The 15,527-nt window shown below is 44.6% G+C and overlaps 2 protein-coding genes across 4 annotated transcripts in view; one reads left to right on the top strand and one right to left on the bottom strand.

Annotated features, from left to right (window-relative positions):
* Positions 1-15,527, top strand: part of pi4kb (phosphatidylinositol 4-kinase, catalytic, beta) — a 599,336-nt gene that overhangs the window by 179,822 nt on the left and 403,987 nt on the right. The window lies entirely within an intron of this gene.
* LOC127587477 (transcription factor 12-like) overlaps positions 1-15,527 on the bottom strand; it is a 117,624-nt gene that overhangs the window by 38,433 nt on the left and 63,664 nt on the right. For all 3 annotated transcript variants that reach the window (XM_052045831.1, XM_052045832.1, XM_052045833.1), the window contains exons 3-5: positions 15,266-15,405; positions 13,501-13,630; positions 13,317-13,381 (exon numbers count right to left, since the gene is read on the bottom strand). In XM_052045831.1, coding sequence (XP_051901791.1) covers positions 13,317-13,381; positions 13,501-13,630; positions 15,266-15,405 — 335 coding nt within the window. The remainder of the gene's footprint in view (positions 1-13,316; positions 13,382-13,500; positions 13,631-15,265; positions 15,406-15,527) is intronic.

Genomic DNA, 15,527 nt, shown 5'->3' with positions numbered 1-15,527 from the left:
GGGAAATAAATGGGTTGATGTGATTGTTCTGAGAGCTGGCATAGACTCAATGAACTCAATGACTTCCTTCTATTTTGTAAGTGAATATATAAAAAACATATAATGCTTTGAGATTTCCTAAAAGGGATATGAAAAGTTGCGATAGAAATGCAATACGAACCATGACCCTCATGAATGGCAAAACGGGCTCAAAGGGCCAGATGACCAATTTGTGAACCTACATTTTTATGTTCTTAAAGTGATAACACAGCTGACAGTCCCTACAAAGTGTACATCCCTCTTTCCTCCACACTGCCACATGTACGGTGATTGCGTTCTGTAGCCCATACACCAAAGGTGCAAACTCTACAGAAGTGTGAGGGCCAGGAAACTGCTTCCACTCAAGATCACAAACCAGAAATGTAACTGGATCAGCAACACAGAAGCTGTGGCTACAGGAGCTAGTCAGAAGCTGGGTGTCCTGTGACAAATGACTCACATCCCAACTCCCCAAAGCCTTTCCATCATCTACCAGGCACAATTCAGGAATGTGAGGGAATATTTTCTCTCTTTGGCTGGATGAGTGCAGCTCCAACAACAAAAAAGCTCAACTCCTTCTAGGGGAAAGCAGCCTGCTTGATAGACACATCTTCTACCATCTTAAAAATTCAGTCCCTCTGCACTAGTGCACTGTGTCCCACCTACAATACTGTAGTTACTTGCCAAGGTTAATTTGATAATACATCCCACACTCATGAACAGGGAAGTGCAAGGAAACGCCATCACCTGCAGGACCCCCTCCAAATAAGACACCAATTGTGACTTGGAAATATATTAACGTTCCCTCAACATTCTTCAGTTTAAATACTTCCTACCCAACCGCATTGGGGGTGGGTGGGGGGGGGGGGGGATCCTTCACCAGAAGGAGAACAATTCAAAGCAGCAATCTCCACCAACCACTCACAGATAATTAGGGATGGGCAATATCTACTGGCCCTACCAGAAACCACCACATCCCACAGATAAATGCAGAAAAAATAAACACGTGCCTTGATATAAAGTCCCAGATCAGAGCTTTCCCAGACCCATCCTATTCATTTCCAAGATTTAAATAACAAAATCTTTCTAATGGACGCACAGGGGGATGTTAATGAGTGGCTGCTTCAAACAAAGCTCGACAGGAGCGGCAATCTCTCTGTGCAACTTCCCCTGCCCCCCATGCTTTTAACTCCCTTTATTTCCAACCAGCCATCCCTCTCTAATGGATAAATGCCACTCATTGGGTGCCCCCGCAGAGGCAGACGCTTTCAACAGAACAGTGAGAGGACTTCATTCTGTTAACCCTTTCCTAGGCAAATTGGTTTGATGGTTTCAATCGAGGGAGTTCAAAGATTTACAAGTATTTTTGCCACGACTGGAAACTTGAGTACTGAGTGTTGGTGTTGTTTTCTTTTCAATAGAGGTGTCAGGATGAAGATTTAATTGAATAATTTAATTGATAAAATAAACTGGGAGGCCTAGATAGAGTGGATAGGAAGGAACTATTTCCCTTGGCAGAAATATCAATACAGAGGGGTTCCAGATTCAAGTTAATTGGTACAATGTTCAGCAGGGAATTTAAAAATGTATTTTTTATCCAAACAGTGGTGGAAGTCTTGAAAACTCTGCCCAAAAAGGCGGTAAAGGCTAAAGCATTTGTCACGTCTAAATAATGGCATTTGATGTGCTATAACCTAAAAGGCTAAGGACCAAGTATATATCAGATTAAGCTGGAGAGCACTCACTTGACAATGGGCTGGATGTCCTCCTCCTAAAGTGGCCTCTTCCTGCACTGTAAATTTCTACAATTTAGTCAGTACAGCTTGCTGTTCCCCATGAACAAGGCACAGGAGCAACATACAAACAGCAACAGGTAAAGGGACAATGTGTCCCCTTTAACTTGCCTGGCAAATGTGAAGATGCTGCCCCTTTAACTGTTTGGAATCCAGGCAGAGGCCCAAGGATCTGGCTTACATCTGACATCAAAGCAATTAACAAGCAACCTCACGAATGCAGCACAGAACTAACCTTGCAGCTTGCACTTCCTTTATTTCAAAAAATCTTTGGAAGAAATAGATTTATTCTCAGGTATTCATTTCAACCCCTTAACAGCTTTGGGTACTATCACCTCCCATGAGCTTGAGTCCACTCCTTATATTGTGAGCAGTTTTGGGCCCTGTATCTAAGGAAAGATGTACTGGCCCTGGAGAGGATCCAGGGGATGTTCACAAGAATGATCCCAGGAACAAAAGGCTTAACATACATTTGTTGCCTCTGGGTCTGTACTCAATGGAGTTCAGAAGGATGAGGGAGGATTTCATTGAAACCTACCGAATACTGAAAGGCCCAGATAGATTGGACATGGAGAGGATGTATCCATTGGTAGGAGAGCCTAGGATCCGAGGGCACAACCTCAGAATAAAGGGGACGTCCCTTTAAAACTGAGGTGCGGAGGAAATTCCTCAGCCAGAGGGTGGTGAATCTGTGGAATTCATTGCCGCAGCGGGCTGTGAAGGCCAAGTCATTGGGTGTATTTAAGGCAGAAATTGATAGGCTCTTGATTGGTAAAGGGGTTAAGGGTTACAGGGAGAATGGGGGTTGAAAACAAAATCAGCCATGATTGGATGGGCCAAATGGCCTAATTCTGCTCTTATATCTTATAGTCTTATTCAGAGCTGTGTGTAAAAAGCTAGCTGGGCTGTACTCCAGGCACTTAGGCCCAAAATGCTGGACAGAGATGTGCCATCTTCCAGGTGAGACTTTAATCCAAGGCCCAGCCTGCCCTCCTTGCTGGAAGATCCCAGGGTGATACTATAAATCTAGAGGGCATGGGTTTAGGGTAAAGGTTAAGATGTTTAGAGGGGATCTGAGGAGGACTTTTTTCAGCCTGAGAATGGTTGGAATCTAGAACGCACTGCCTGAGGGGGTGGTGGAGACAAGACACAACACTGAAGTATTCAGACAAGCATTTGAATCCCCAAGGCATAGAAGGCTACAAACCAATTGCTGGTAAATGGGAAAAGTATAGATGGGTACTTGATAGTTAAGGGCTCGTTTCTGTGCTGTATAACTCTATGACCTTAGACGATAGCTATTGAAACTAGTCCACATGCTAGGTCTCTGTCCATAGCCCTGTAGGTCACAGAACATCAAGTATTCATTGGTATCACTTTAAATGTGAAGAGGGTTTCTGCCTCCATCACCATCAGGTTCCAGACCCCAATGCTCTGAGTGAAAGAACTCTTCAAACACTCACAGTACACAAAAGAAAATAGGAACAGGAATAGGCCACCCAGCCATTCGATATGACCATGGCTAATCTGGCCTCCTCTCCTGTTCCAGTTCCCTGTAGCCCACAATTAACTCAATCTTTCAAAAATCTACGCACCTATACCTAATGATCTCACATCCCTGGCCCACTGCTAATATTCCTACCTATTCAAATCTATGCAACATCCTCATAATTCTCCTCTGAACCCTCCCAAGCACTATCACATATTGGTATCGGTATTGGTTTATTATTGTCACTTGTACCGAGGTACAGTGAAAAACTTCTCTTGCATACCGATCGTACAGGTCAGTTCATTACACAGTGCAGTTACATTGGGTTAGTACAAAGTGCTTTGATGTAGTACAGGTAAGAACAATAACAGTACAGAGTAAAGTGTCACAGCTACAGAGAAAGTGCAGTGCAATAAGGTGCAAGGTCACAACAAGGTAGATCGTGAGGTCAGAGTCCATCTCATCGTATAAGGGAACTGTTCAATAGTCTTATCACAGTGCTATTTCCTGCTATGCAGTGATCAGAGCTATATTGTGGTGACCAGACCCTGCTAACTACATGGATCTGTGGATCTTCTGCTCCTATGAATTTCTCAGTACCCTACACCATTTTCTGTGGATTCCCTGGCCTTGTTGTGCTCCCTATGTTAATTGCTATCAACAATATTTATGTTTCACATTGCTGTGTGGGGGAGCTTGCTGAAGCCACAAGTACATCATTAGTTTTGAAGTGCTTCAAGACACCCCAAGGGTTTCTCTTTACCCTCTTTCATAAATTTTAGGATTTCACTTGGTTTATTTTGTTTTCAAATACCTGCAGGAGCAATAAAACAATTGGGTATAATCAGTCTGCTGACCTCTTTTGTAGCCCTCAGTTTCCTCCATCTAAAAGTTTCCCAGCCCCAACTTTCTGTTTAGACAGATAATGCCCTCATCACTCAAAATCCTCTTGAACTGCATCAGAGAGCAATTAAAGCTGATACTTTTTAAACAAAGGGCAAGGTTTAATATTAAATGATCTTTAAAAAATTTCTACCGTTATTTTTGTTTTGGGAATTATCTCCCCCTTACTGTAAATCAGTTCCATCCCCTGGCAAAGGAGATGTCTCTGCAGCCACAATCTGGAATGTGCTGCCCAAAAGGGTGGTGGAACCAGATCCATTCTTGGCTTTCTAATGGGAATTGGATAAGTACTTGATGCAAAAATAATTGTAGGACCACAGGGAAAGAAATCAACTCAATTGTTCTAGCACAAGGACTGGCGTGGGTTCAACTGTCTGAATGTCGTCGTCCTGCTCTCTCAGGCCTGCTGTGCTTTTATAGCAGCCCTCAAGATCCTGAATCATAGAAAATTTATTACATAGAAATAGGGCATGCCAGTCAAAAAAAGAGCTCCCCAGCCTAATCCCACATCACGGCCCTGTTCTTTAAGTATATATCTAAGCAATGTTTAAATGTGATGAGGGTTTCTACCTCCAACACCTTTTCTGGCAGCAAGTTTTCCCTCATCTCCCCACTAGTTCGTCTACCAATTTCTTTAAATCTTTGCCCCTCTGCTAAGGTAAATAGATCCTTCCTATTTGTCTGGACCCATCATAAGTACAAATATCTCCATCACATCTTTTCTCAGCCTCCTCTGTTTCAAACAAAACAGCCCCAGTGTATCAGTTGTCATTTCACAGGCAACATGCTTGTTAAGATCCTCTGAACCTTCTCCAGTACAATCACATCCTTTCTATAATGTGGTGACCATGATTAAGTCATAGAGTTATACAGCACAGAAACAGGTTCTTCGACCCAACTCAGCCATGCTGACCAAGGTGCCTACCTGTGCTACTCCAATTTGCCCACGTTTGGCCCATATCCCTCCAAACCTTCCCTATCCATGTGCCTGTCCAAATATCTTTTAAACACTGTAATTGTCCCTGTCTCTACCACTTCCTCTGGCAGCTACTTCCATATAACCACCATCCTGTGTGACCTTGCCCCTCAGGCAACGTCTTGTAACATGACATCCCAACTCTTGTACTCAGTACCCCCATCGATGAAGGCAAGCATGCCATACACCTTCTTCACCACCCTGTCTACCTGTGTCGCCACTTTCAGAGGAACTATGTACTTCTAGGTCTCTCTGTTCTACAATACTCCCCAGGGCCCCGCTATTCACGATGAACATTCTGCCCAGGTTTAACTTCCCAAAATGCATCACTGGTACACAGTTCTCAAAATGTGGCTGATCTAATGTTGGATAGTGTTGAGTACAAGAGTTGGAATGTCACGTTACAGCTGTACAAGACATTGGTGAGACCGCACTATGAATGTTGTGTGCAGTTCTGGTCACCATACCATAGGAACGGTGTGATTAAGCTAGACAGGGTGCAAAAAAGATTCACAAGGATGTTGCCAGGACAGGAGGGCTTGAGTTATGGAGAGACTGGATCAGCTGGGACTGTTTTCCCTGGAGTGAAGGAGGTCGAGGTGTGACCTTATAGGGGTTTAAGATATAATTTTGGAGACTTCTGATCTACACATTTTGGCCTTTAGTTCTCTTATTGCTTAAATGGAGGGAAGTTACTCCGCCTACTCATACTCAATGGTTACGGGATGTTATGTCATACTTACATTTAGAGAAGTTCAATTTCTGAATCTAACAGACTTTCAAACACTGTGGGGACCTTTTTTGAACTATTTTCAAAACCTTTAATCTGGCAGTTAAAGTACAGATATTGGCTGATATCATTATGTGTCAAGGGTTTTTCCTTGTCCTTTTTGTTTACTAAACAGCTTCGGTCTTGGTAGTGGGTTTAGATTTTGTTTATAATAAAATTATTCCAATCTATTCATTATTAATTAATTATCATTTTTGATTACTAATATAGAGTATCGTGATTTCAAGTATGATTTAACACAATGTATTTAGTAGTATTTTATCTTCTTTTCGATTCATGTACTCTGTATTTTCTTTGTGGAATTAATAAAAATATTGTAAAGAGAGGGGTTTATGAAATCATCAGGGGCATAGATAAAATGGATTGTAACAGACCTTTTCCCAGGGTAGGGAAGTCTAAAACTAGAGGGTATATGTTCAAGGTGAGAGGGGAAACATTTAAAGGGGGTCTGAGAGGCAAGATTTTCCACACAGAAGTAGGTAGGTATATGAAAGAACTAGCCACCAGAGGAAGTGGTAGATGTGGGTACAATTACAGCATTTAAAAGATATTTGAACTGGTACATGGATGGGAAAGGTTTAGAGGGAGATACAAAAGACTGCTTGAATCTGGAGCAAAAAACAAATTGCTGGAAGAATTCAGCAGCTCTGTGGAGGCAAAGGGATAGTTGACATTTCGGGTTGAGACCCTTCTTCAGTACTCAGAGGGATAGAGACCAAATACAGGGAAGGTCTAGAGGGATATGGGCCAAATGCAATCAAATGAAACTAGCTCAGGAAAACACCCTGGTTGGCATGAATGGGTTGGGCCGAATGGCCTTTTTCTCTGCTATATAACTCTATGACTCTATGAAAAATCTGGTAATCAAGAAATGACTGGATTGTCACTAAAAACTTTAAAGAAATCAGCCATCCTTGCCCTTTTGGCTGACATGTTACTCCAGACCCACCAATGTCAGTGACTCACAACTGCACTCCGGAATTGTTTAGCAAATTCAATAGGTGATTAGGGACAATGAATGTTGGTTTTACCAACAACAACCATAAATAAACCAAAAATATGGCCTGCCAATGCTCTTTCTAGACATGCAGAATGATCAGGAATGCAGGAGGGACGCCCATTTATCTGTACCCTGACAGAAGCCAGCACAAGAGCAGAAGGGAAGGAAATTGGCATTTAAAAGAAAGAATCTGCGTGCAATGGACTATCTCTTTAATTTGTTCGCAGCCTGCAGGCCTGAATTCCTTAGCTCTGATGCCAGTGTCAGATGTATCCCCTGCTGAGCAGCTTTGAAATATGATTCCTCTGGCTTCACAAGAGCCTCAGCAATTCTTACCCCACCCAGCCCCCAACCTTTCCATGTTATCATCCACCAGCCAATGTACACAATGAGTCCCAGTGCTAGCTGTGGCTGAGAGAGGAGCAACCTTGCCTCTGATGCAGAAGGTTTGGAGGCTTGAGCATAAGTATGTAGGCCTAAGCTCCTAGTGACAGTCCGTAGGACTAAACAGCCACCTGAACCAGAGTGAAATCATCATCCTCGATGCCAAGAAAGAATTGAGACATTTGATTCCACTCCAATTCAGGTGACTGCTAAATCCAACAGAACTGCCATAAGAGCTGCTTAACAGGATGGGTGGATTGTGTAGGAGATTCTGCTTGTCCTGCAAGCTTTCCCAAAGAAACTCAAAGTACTTGATGCCTTTCCCAAATACTCCTCCATTGTGAGGGGTCAGAGGCTAGGAATTTCCAGAACGATGTTACATTTTTTCCAAGGAGGGGTTAAGAACATCTAATGCTAATACTAGAGGGCATGCACTTAAGGTGAGAGGGGGTAAGTTCAAAGGAGATGTGCAGGGACACAAGAGATTCTGCAGATGCTGGAATCTGGAGCACACACACAGAGGAACAGTGGGTCAGGCAGCATCTATGGAGGGAAATAAACAGTGGACGTTTTGGGTTGAGACCCTTCGTCAGGACCGCAAAAGAAGAGGGCAGAAGCCAGAATAAAAAGGTCGGGGGAGGGAGAGGAGCACAAGCTGGCAGGTGACAGGTGAGTCCAGGTGAGGGGGGGAAGGTAGGTGGATGGGGGAGGAGAGATGAAAGGGAGTGATGTAAGAAGCTGAGAAGTGAAAGGTAGAAGAGGTAAAGGGCTGAAGAAGAAGGACTCCAGTAGGAGGACAGTAGACCATGGAATAAAGGGAAGTCGGGAATAGATGGGCAGGTCATGAGGGTAGGGGAGGGGAAAGAGAAGGGTGAGGAGGCCACAGGAATGAGGGAAAACAAAGGGGGAGGGAAAGAGGTGAGGACAAGGGGAACCCTGTCCCTATTTATGTTGGGGGGGGATGGGGTGAGGGCAGATGTGCAGGAAATGGGAGGAGATGCAGGTGAGGGCTGCATTGATGGTGGTGGAAGGGAAACCCCGGTTACTGAAAAAAGAGGACATTTCTGATGTCCTGGAATGGAAAGCCTCATCATGGGAACAGATGTGGTGGAGGCAGAGGAACTGAGAGAAGGGGATAACATCCTTGCAAGTGACATGGTGAGAAGAGATGTAGTCAAGGTAACTGAAGGAGTCAGTGGGTTTGTAAAAGATGTCTGTGGTTAATCAGTCTCCGGAGATGGAAACAGACAGATCAAGAAAGGGGAGAGAAGTGTCGGAGATGGACCAAGTAAATTTGAGGGCAGGGTGGAAGTTGGAGGCAAAGTTGATGAAATTGACGAGCTTAGCATGGGTGCAGGAAGCAGCCCCAATGCAGTAATCAATGTAGCAGAGAAAGAGTTGGGGAGCGTTACCAGTGTAGGCTTGGAACATGGATTGCTCCACGTAGCCAACGAAAAGGCAGGCATAGCTGGGGCCCATGCAAGTGCCCATGGCTACACCTTTGGCTTGGAGAAAGTGGGAGGAGTGCAAAGAGAAGTTATTGAGGGTGTGTATCAGTTCTGCCAGACAGAGGAGGGTGGTGGTGGAGGGGAACTGGTTGAATCTGTTGTTGAGAAAGAAGTGGAGAGCCTTAAGGCCTTCTTGATGGGGGATGGAAGTGTACAGGGACTTGACGTCCATAGTGAAAATGAGGCACTCAGGGCCAGGGAACTGAAAGTTGAAGTGATGGAGAGCATGCAAAGTGTCACGGATGTAGGTGGGAAGGGACTGGACCAAGGGGGACAAAATGGAGTCAAGATATGAGGACATGTTCTGTGGGGCAGGAACAGGCAGAAACAAGTGGCCCACTGGGGCAGTTAGGTTTGTGGATCTTGGGTTGGAGGTAGAAATGGGCAGTGCGGGGTAGGGGAACTATGAGGTTGGAGGCTGTAGAGGGGAGATCTTCAGAGTTGATGAGGTCAGTGATGTTGCAGGAGACAATGGCCTGATGCTCCTTGGTGGGGTCCTGGTTGAGGGGTAAGTAAGAGGAGGTGTCCGAGTTGCAGGGCAAGTTTTTTTTTTACACAGAGAGTGGTGGGTGCCTGGAATGCGCTGCCAGGGGTGGTGGTGGAGGCAAATACGATAGAGGCATTTAAAAGGCTCTTAGATAGGCACATGAATGTGCAGAGAATGGAGGGATATGGACATTGTGCAGGCAGAAGGGATTAGTTTACTTAGGCATTTAATTACTCGTTTAATTAGTTCGGCACAACGTCATGGGCCAAAGGGCCTGTTCCTGTGCTGTACTGTCTATGTTCTAACATTCTTGAAGCATTTTCTCTGCTGTGTTGGAAATCACTAGCCACAATAAAGCTTGGCGCAGGGTGCCTGTTTTGAGAGTCAGATGTAAGTCAATGTGGGCCACCCATTAGTGCATATTTATGGCGTCAATGCTGGGGATATTGACCTGGGAGAAGATGCCCACATTGATTTGCTTATCCTGCCAATGGATTTGGAGAATCACTCAATCAATCCCTAACATAGAATACCTAGTCACCATGATGTTGCTCTTTATGGGATCTTGCTATGTGTAAATTGCTGGTGCATTTCTTGGGTTTACTAACTTCAAAGAAGACTTCAATCGCTACAAAGCACTTCAGGACATCCCAAGACCATCATGGGTGCAAAATAATTTGCAAGTCTTTCTTGCAGGGATGTCAGTCCAGTTCCCCATATAGATTTCTGGGAGGGCTTCTGTGAGCCTCTGCAATGTCAACTGCTCTCTGCGTTATAAGTTCAAAATCCACATACAAGCATCATTAGGCTACATTAATCACAGATGTGGCTCATTTGGTAGCATGTTTACTTTTGGTCAATGCAGTGGGCTCTAGTCCCCTCTGGGGATCTGAGCACAAAATTCTCAACTGACACACCAGTGCAATCCTGAGGGAATGCTGCATGTCGCAAGAGAATATGGAAGATCCCATAACCATTTAGAAGCACAATCAGGTTTTTATCACTGACTTATATGTCATGAAATTTGTTGTTTTGCGGCAGCAGTACAGTGCAAAGACATAAAATTACTGTAAATTACAAAATAAATAAATAGTGCAAAAAGAAAGGACTAATGAAGTAGTGTTCATGGGTTTCATGGATCATTCAGAAATCTGGTGGAGGGGAAGAAGCTATTCCTAAATCATTGAGTGTGGGGCTTCAGGCTCTTGTACCTCCTCCCCAATGGTAGTAACGAGAAGAGGGCAGGAGTGTTCTCCCCAGGGTCTTAAGGAGCATATTTATCCCCCAATTAACATAACTAAAGTAGATTACCAGGTCCATTATCACAATGTTCTGTGTGGGTTCTTGTTGATCTTGAAAAAAAGTCCGGCACTGGAGTGGACTGCGGTTGTGAAATGCACCACTTAATATTTAAAAACATTCCCAGGAAATAAAATCCAGCCTTTCTGACAGAAAGATTTATAGTCCACAGAATCAGATGAAACAACTCCGCTAAAAACATTAAGCATCATTAGATAACAGAGTATTGCTTTGTATCTGCAACAAAACCTCATTAAACTCAAGAGCCACCTGCTCTGGCGTTGCCTTAAGTCAGCCCTCATCTCTGTGATTCAACCCAGAGCCCAGTAATCAAAGGAACCGCAGATCAAAAGGGGTGGGAGGGGCTGCCATAATCACAGTGTGGTGTGTGTGTGTGCGCGCACACGTGTGTGTGTGTGTGTGTGTGTGTGTGTGTGTGTGTGTGTGTGTGTGAGAGAGAGAGAGAGAGAGAGAGAGAGAGATCTCAAGTGAGAGAGAAATAGAGGGGGGAGAGAGCAAGAGCAAGGCAGGAGAGCAACAGAAAAAATCTCAGCATAGCCAATAAAGAGGGGCCTGGAAGCAAGAGAAAACAATAAAATCCTTCCCCTCCACACCCCAAGCCTGCTCTGATATTTAATAAGATCACTGAGTATAAAATCAGAGATAGGGTCGATGCACACAGTCTTTTTCCCAGGGTTGGGGAATCAAGAACTAGGGGACATAGGTATAAGGTGAGAGGGGAGAGATTTAATAGGAACCTGAGGGGCAACTTTTTCACGCAGAGGCTGATGCGTATATGGAAATAACTACCAGAGGAAGTAGGTATGTAACAACATTTAAAAGGCAAGGTTTAGGAAAGGTTTAGAGGGATATGGGCCAAACGCGGGCAAGTGGGTCTAGCTTAGATGGGAATCTTGGTCAGCATGGACCAGTTGGGCTGAAGGGCCTGTTTCTGTGCTGTATAACTCTATGACACAGAGCCTGTCAGCTCATCGAAATCCTTACCTGATCCGGCTTAGCAAAGTGATTGGATGGATCGGCATAATTTCAGACTGTAAATGGGTTAATATGAAGAGAATCACAATGGGTGGGATAGATGAGCTTTGGAAGCAAGTTGCAGGAAAACCAGAGTTTAAGAACAGTTTTTTTCCCCTTTATCACATGCACAGGGAAAATCATTACCCGATGCTTCACAGATCAGTCACACGACCGCGGTTAAATGTTCAGGCTGTACACTCTTGCATTCTCACTACAGACATGTCAGACTCCTTGCATTCTAAAAGCAAAAAGAACTGCAAATGCTGGAAATCCGAAATAAAAATAGAAAATGCCAGCAATACTCTGGAAACTTTCTCTCTTCACAGGTGCTGCCTTTCCTCCTGAGTATTTTCAGCTTTTTACTCCTCCCACTGTCTTGCTCCTTTAACTCATCCTCTCCCAACCAAACAACCAAGGAGGAAGAGGGGTCTCAGCCCAAATTGTCAACTGTCCATTTCCCTCTGCAGATGCTGCCTGACCTGCTGAGTTCCTTCAGTGCTTTGTGTGTCACTGAGGACCTTCCATTCGCTCAGTCTGCCTGTCCTCCAATCTATAGACTTCTAACACACACCAATTTCCCCAAATGCTGGACCGTACAAGGTAAGAAATCAGAGTGGACCAGACAAATGTTGTGGTCATTCAATCAAGTGGTTGATCAGATCATTGACCTCAGTTCCACTTTGCTGCCTGATCCCCATAACCCTGGATTCCCCTGAAGTTCCAAAGCCTACCTCAACCTTAAATATATCTGTTAATACATTTTCTGCAGTTCTCTGGTGTAGAAAATTTCAAACATTTCCAACTCCCAGGGAGAAAAGAAAATTCCACCTCATCTCCATCTTAAACAGGCAATGCATTTATCCCAAGTCCAGTTCCTGACACTCCCACCAAGGGAAATATCCTCTCAACATCTATCCTGTGGAGCCCCTTACCAGTTTCAATGAAGTTAACTCTCAATTTTCTCGGTTCCAGTTAGTATTGGATCTTTCCATTCAATGTTGTCACACATCCTCTTGGAAGTAATAGTTTATTTCTCAAAGGGAGAAAGGATCAAGATCGTCAATGATTTAAGGATTGCAAACATGGATGCTCCAGCTGAGTCCCACATCTCCAAAGACATGCTGGTTGGTAGGCTAATTGGCAACCGTAAATTGTCCCTGTTGTAGGGGGAGAATTAGTGTGGTAGGAGGAGGAGTAGGGTGTGGGGAATGGGATTGATAGGATAGATGCGATGAGCCAAATAGCCTCCTTCTATGTCGTGGGAAAATATGAGGAAGACCACAGCTTACATCTACTTTAAGGATAACAAGAGATGGCGTAGTATCTGTCAATGGTGTTGCAATGCAATGAAAGTCTCTTGAGTGGACCTCTTGTATGTTAATGATCACAATCTACCTCAACATGGCCCTTGCACCTTATTGTCTGCCTGCACTGCACCTTCTCTGTAACTGTAACACGATATTCTGCATTCTGTTATTGCTTTTCCCTTGTACTATCTCAGTGTACTTATGTTTTGAAATGCTCTGTCTGGATGGCATGCAGAACCAAGTTTTTCACTGTATCCCAGTACATGTGACAATAAACAATTCCAATTCCAATGTATTTCCAGACAAACACAGGCAGCAACCTACCGATGCCAGGGCCTTGCCCAGAGCGTCGCCAGTCTGCGAGCTTCCAGCTGTGGTCCCTCTGCTCCCTGCAACAGTAAAGCAAAAAGCAAGACAAACATTTTAATAAATAAAAAGCCAGCCAGTTAGGGATAAGGAAACAAACAGCAAGTGGCTTTGGCAGAGTTTCGAATGGCGCGGGACGTACCCATCAGGCTTTCCGAACTGTTTAAGGGCGGGGTGTGCGAGGATGTGGCAAACGGGGTCGAGCTGGTGCTGCTACGGTGAAAACTGGCCACAGGAGGAAGAGTAGCATTCACCTCCGCTGGAGAGTAGGGCTGAGATAAAGAGAACAGAAGCAAATTTAGAAGTCATCGATAGGCCGACTGCCCCACATCAATGGTTCATCAACGTGAAGCAAAACAGCTGGTAAAAACTTGTAAAAATGTAATTGAATGTCTTCCATATTTTTCTTAAAACAAAAATATAATAAATTACAAGGATAGATAGAGAAGGGGAACAGAATTAAACCAAGAAAGGTCCCCAGTTTAACGTCTCATCCTGAAGGACACATCTCTCGGCACCTTCCCTCAATAGGAAGCATCCTATCTGGATGCATCACGGGTTGGTACGGCAACTGCTCTGCCCGTGACCTCAAGAAACTGCAGAGAGTTGTAGACACAGCTTGAACATCATGGAAACCAGCCTCCCCTCCATGGACCCTGTCTGCACATCTCATTGCTTCAAGTAAAGCAGCCAACATAATCAAAGACTCCACCCATCCTAGTCATTCTCTCTTCTCCCCTCTCCCATCAGGCAGAAGATACAAAAGCCTGAAAGCAGGTACCACTAGGGTCAAGGACAGCTTCTATTCCGCTGTTATAAGACTATTGAACAATACCCTGGTACAATAAAATGGACTCTTAACCTCACAATCTACCTCATTATGGCCTTGCACAATCTACCTCATTATGGCCTTGCACCTTATTGTCTGCCTGCATTGCACCTTCTCAGTAACTGTAACACTTTATTCTGCATTCTGTTATTGTTTTCCCCTGTACTACCTCAATGCACTCTTGTAATGAAATGATCTGTATGGACAGCATGCAAAACAGGTTTCTCACTGTTCCTCGGTACATGTAACAATAATAAACCAATTTACCAATTTTGGTAGTGGAGCAGCAGCTTAGATTTTGTGCTCAAGTTTCCAGAGTGGGGCTTGAAACCACAACATCTGACTCAGGAGAATGTTAGAGGGAAAGAACAAACAAGAAAAATGTAGGGAAGAGAAGGGGGAGGGAGCGGAGGAGAAAGAAGAGAGGAAGAGGAGAGGGAGAGAGACAGAGGAGAGAACAAGAGAACACTACCCACTGCACCAGTGCTGACAGTCCAAATTAGACCTCACAATGACTCAACTGACAGATGTGCTAAAGCCACATCTCAGATCTGATTCTCGACAGTCATGGAATGTCAGGGTGGGTGGGGGCTGAAGATAACCAGGATGTAAAGTCCTACACATGAAGCTCAGCTCTATGAGATATAACCAGCCAGGTTTGCTGCTGCAAATGAGTTTTCTCCAACACTTCATGAAGTGTCTGGTTCATCTGGGCCATGACACTTTCCACAGACAAACAACCAGCTAAACCCACTCCTTCAGGTGGGATAGGACTGGAGGGACTTATTTCATACACTGAGATAGGCTGAGTGCAGGCAGAAAACAGGTTGAAGACATCACACTAGTCAGGGCTTCGCGCTGTGAAAGCACTAGGCATGGTAGGGAGGGGATGTGGTGAGGGTACGGCTTATCCCATTGCTCTCTACACAGTGGTCAATAACAATATGAGAGGATACACCAAGGGTTTGGGAGTAGGTGCATGCACCAACCATCCCCTTCCCTGTATAATGAAGAGAACTCAGTACAGACTCTGTGGGCTGAAGGCCCTGCTTCCATGCTGTATCTCCCTCTAACTCACCAGCCGCTCGTGAGGGTGAAGGTTGCTGTAACCATTCGCCTGGCTCATGTGGGGCGTAGCCCCAGCTGGAACTGCCCCGTAGTTGGCTTGGCTGATCCCACCCGATGGAGTCCACAGTTCCGATGTGTTGTGATGTCCATCTGGACAAAAAAATAGGCAAGAGAAAAACAGGAATTCCGTAACGTCTGGCTATTCCTAGGAATCACAGTAATATGACTGAATCGCCCAGCATACAAGGTGACCACTCAGCCCACCTTGCTTG

This window comes from Pristis pectinata, chromosome 40, assembly GCF_009764475.1.
Source record: "Pristis pectinata isolate sPriPec2 chromosome 40, sPriPec2.1.pri, whole genome shotgun sequence".
Lineage (NCBI taxonomy): Eukaryota > Metazoa > Chordata > Chondrichthyes > Rhinopristiformes > Pristidae > Pristis > Pristis pectinata.
This window is presented reverse-complemented; position numbering and strand designations above follow the sequence as displayed.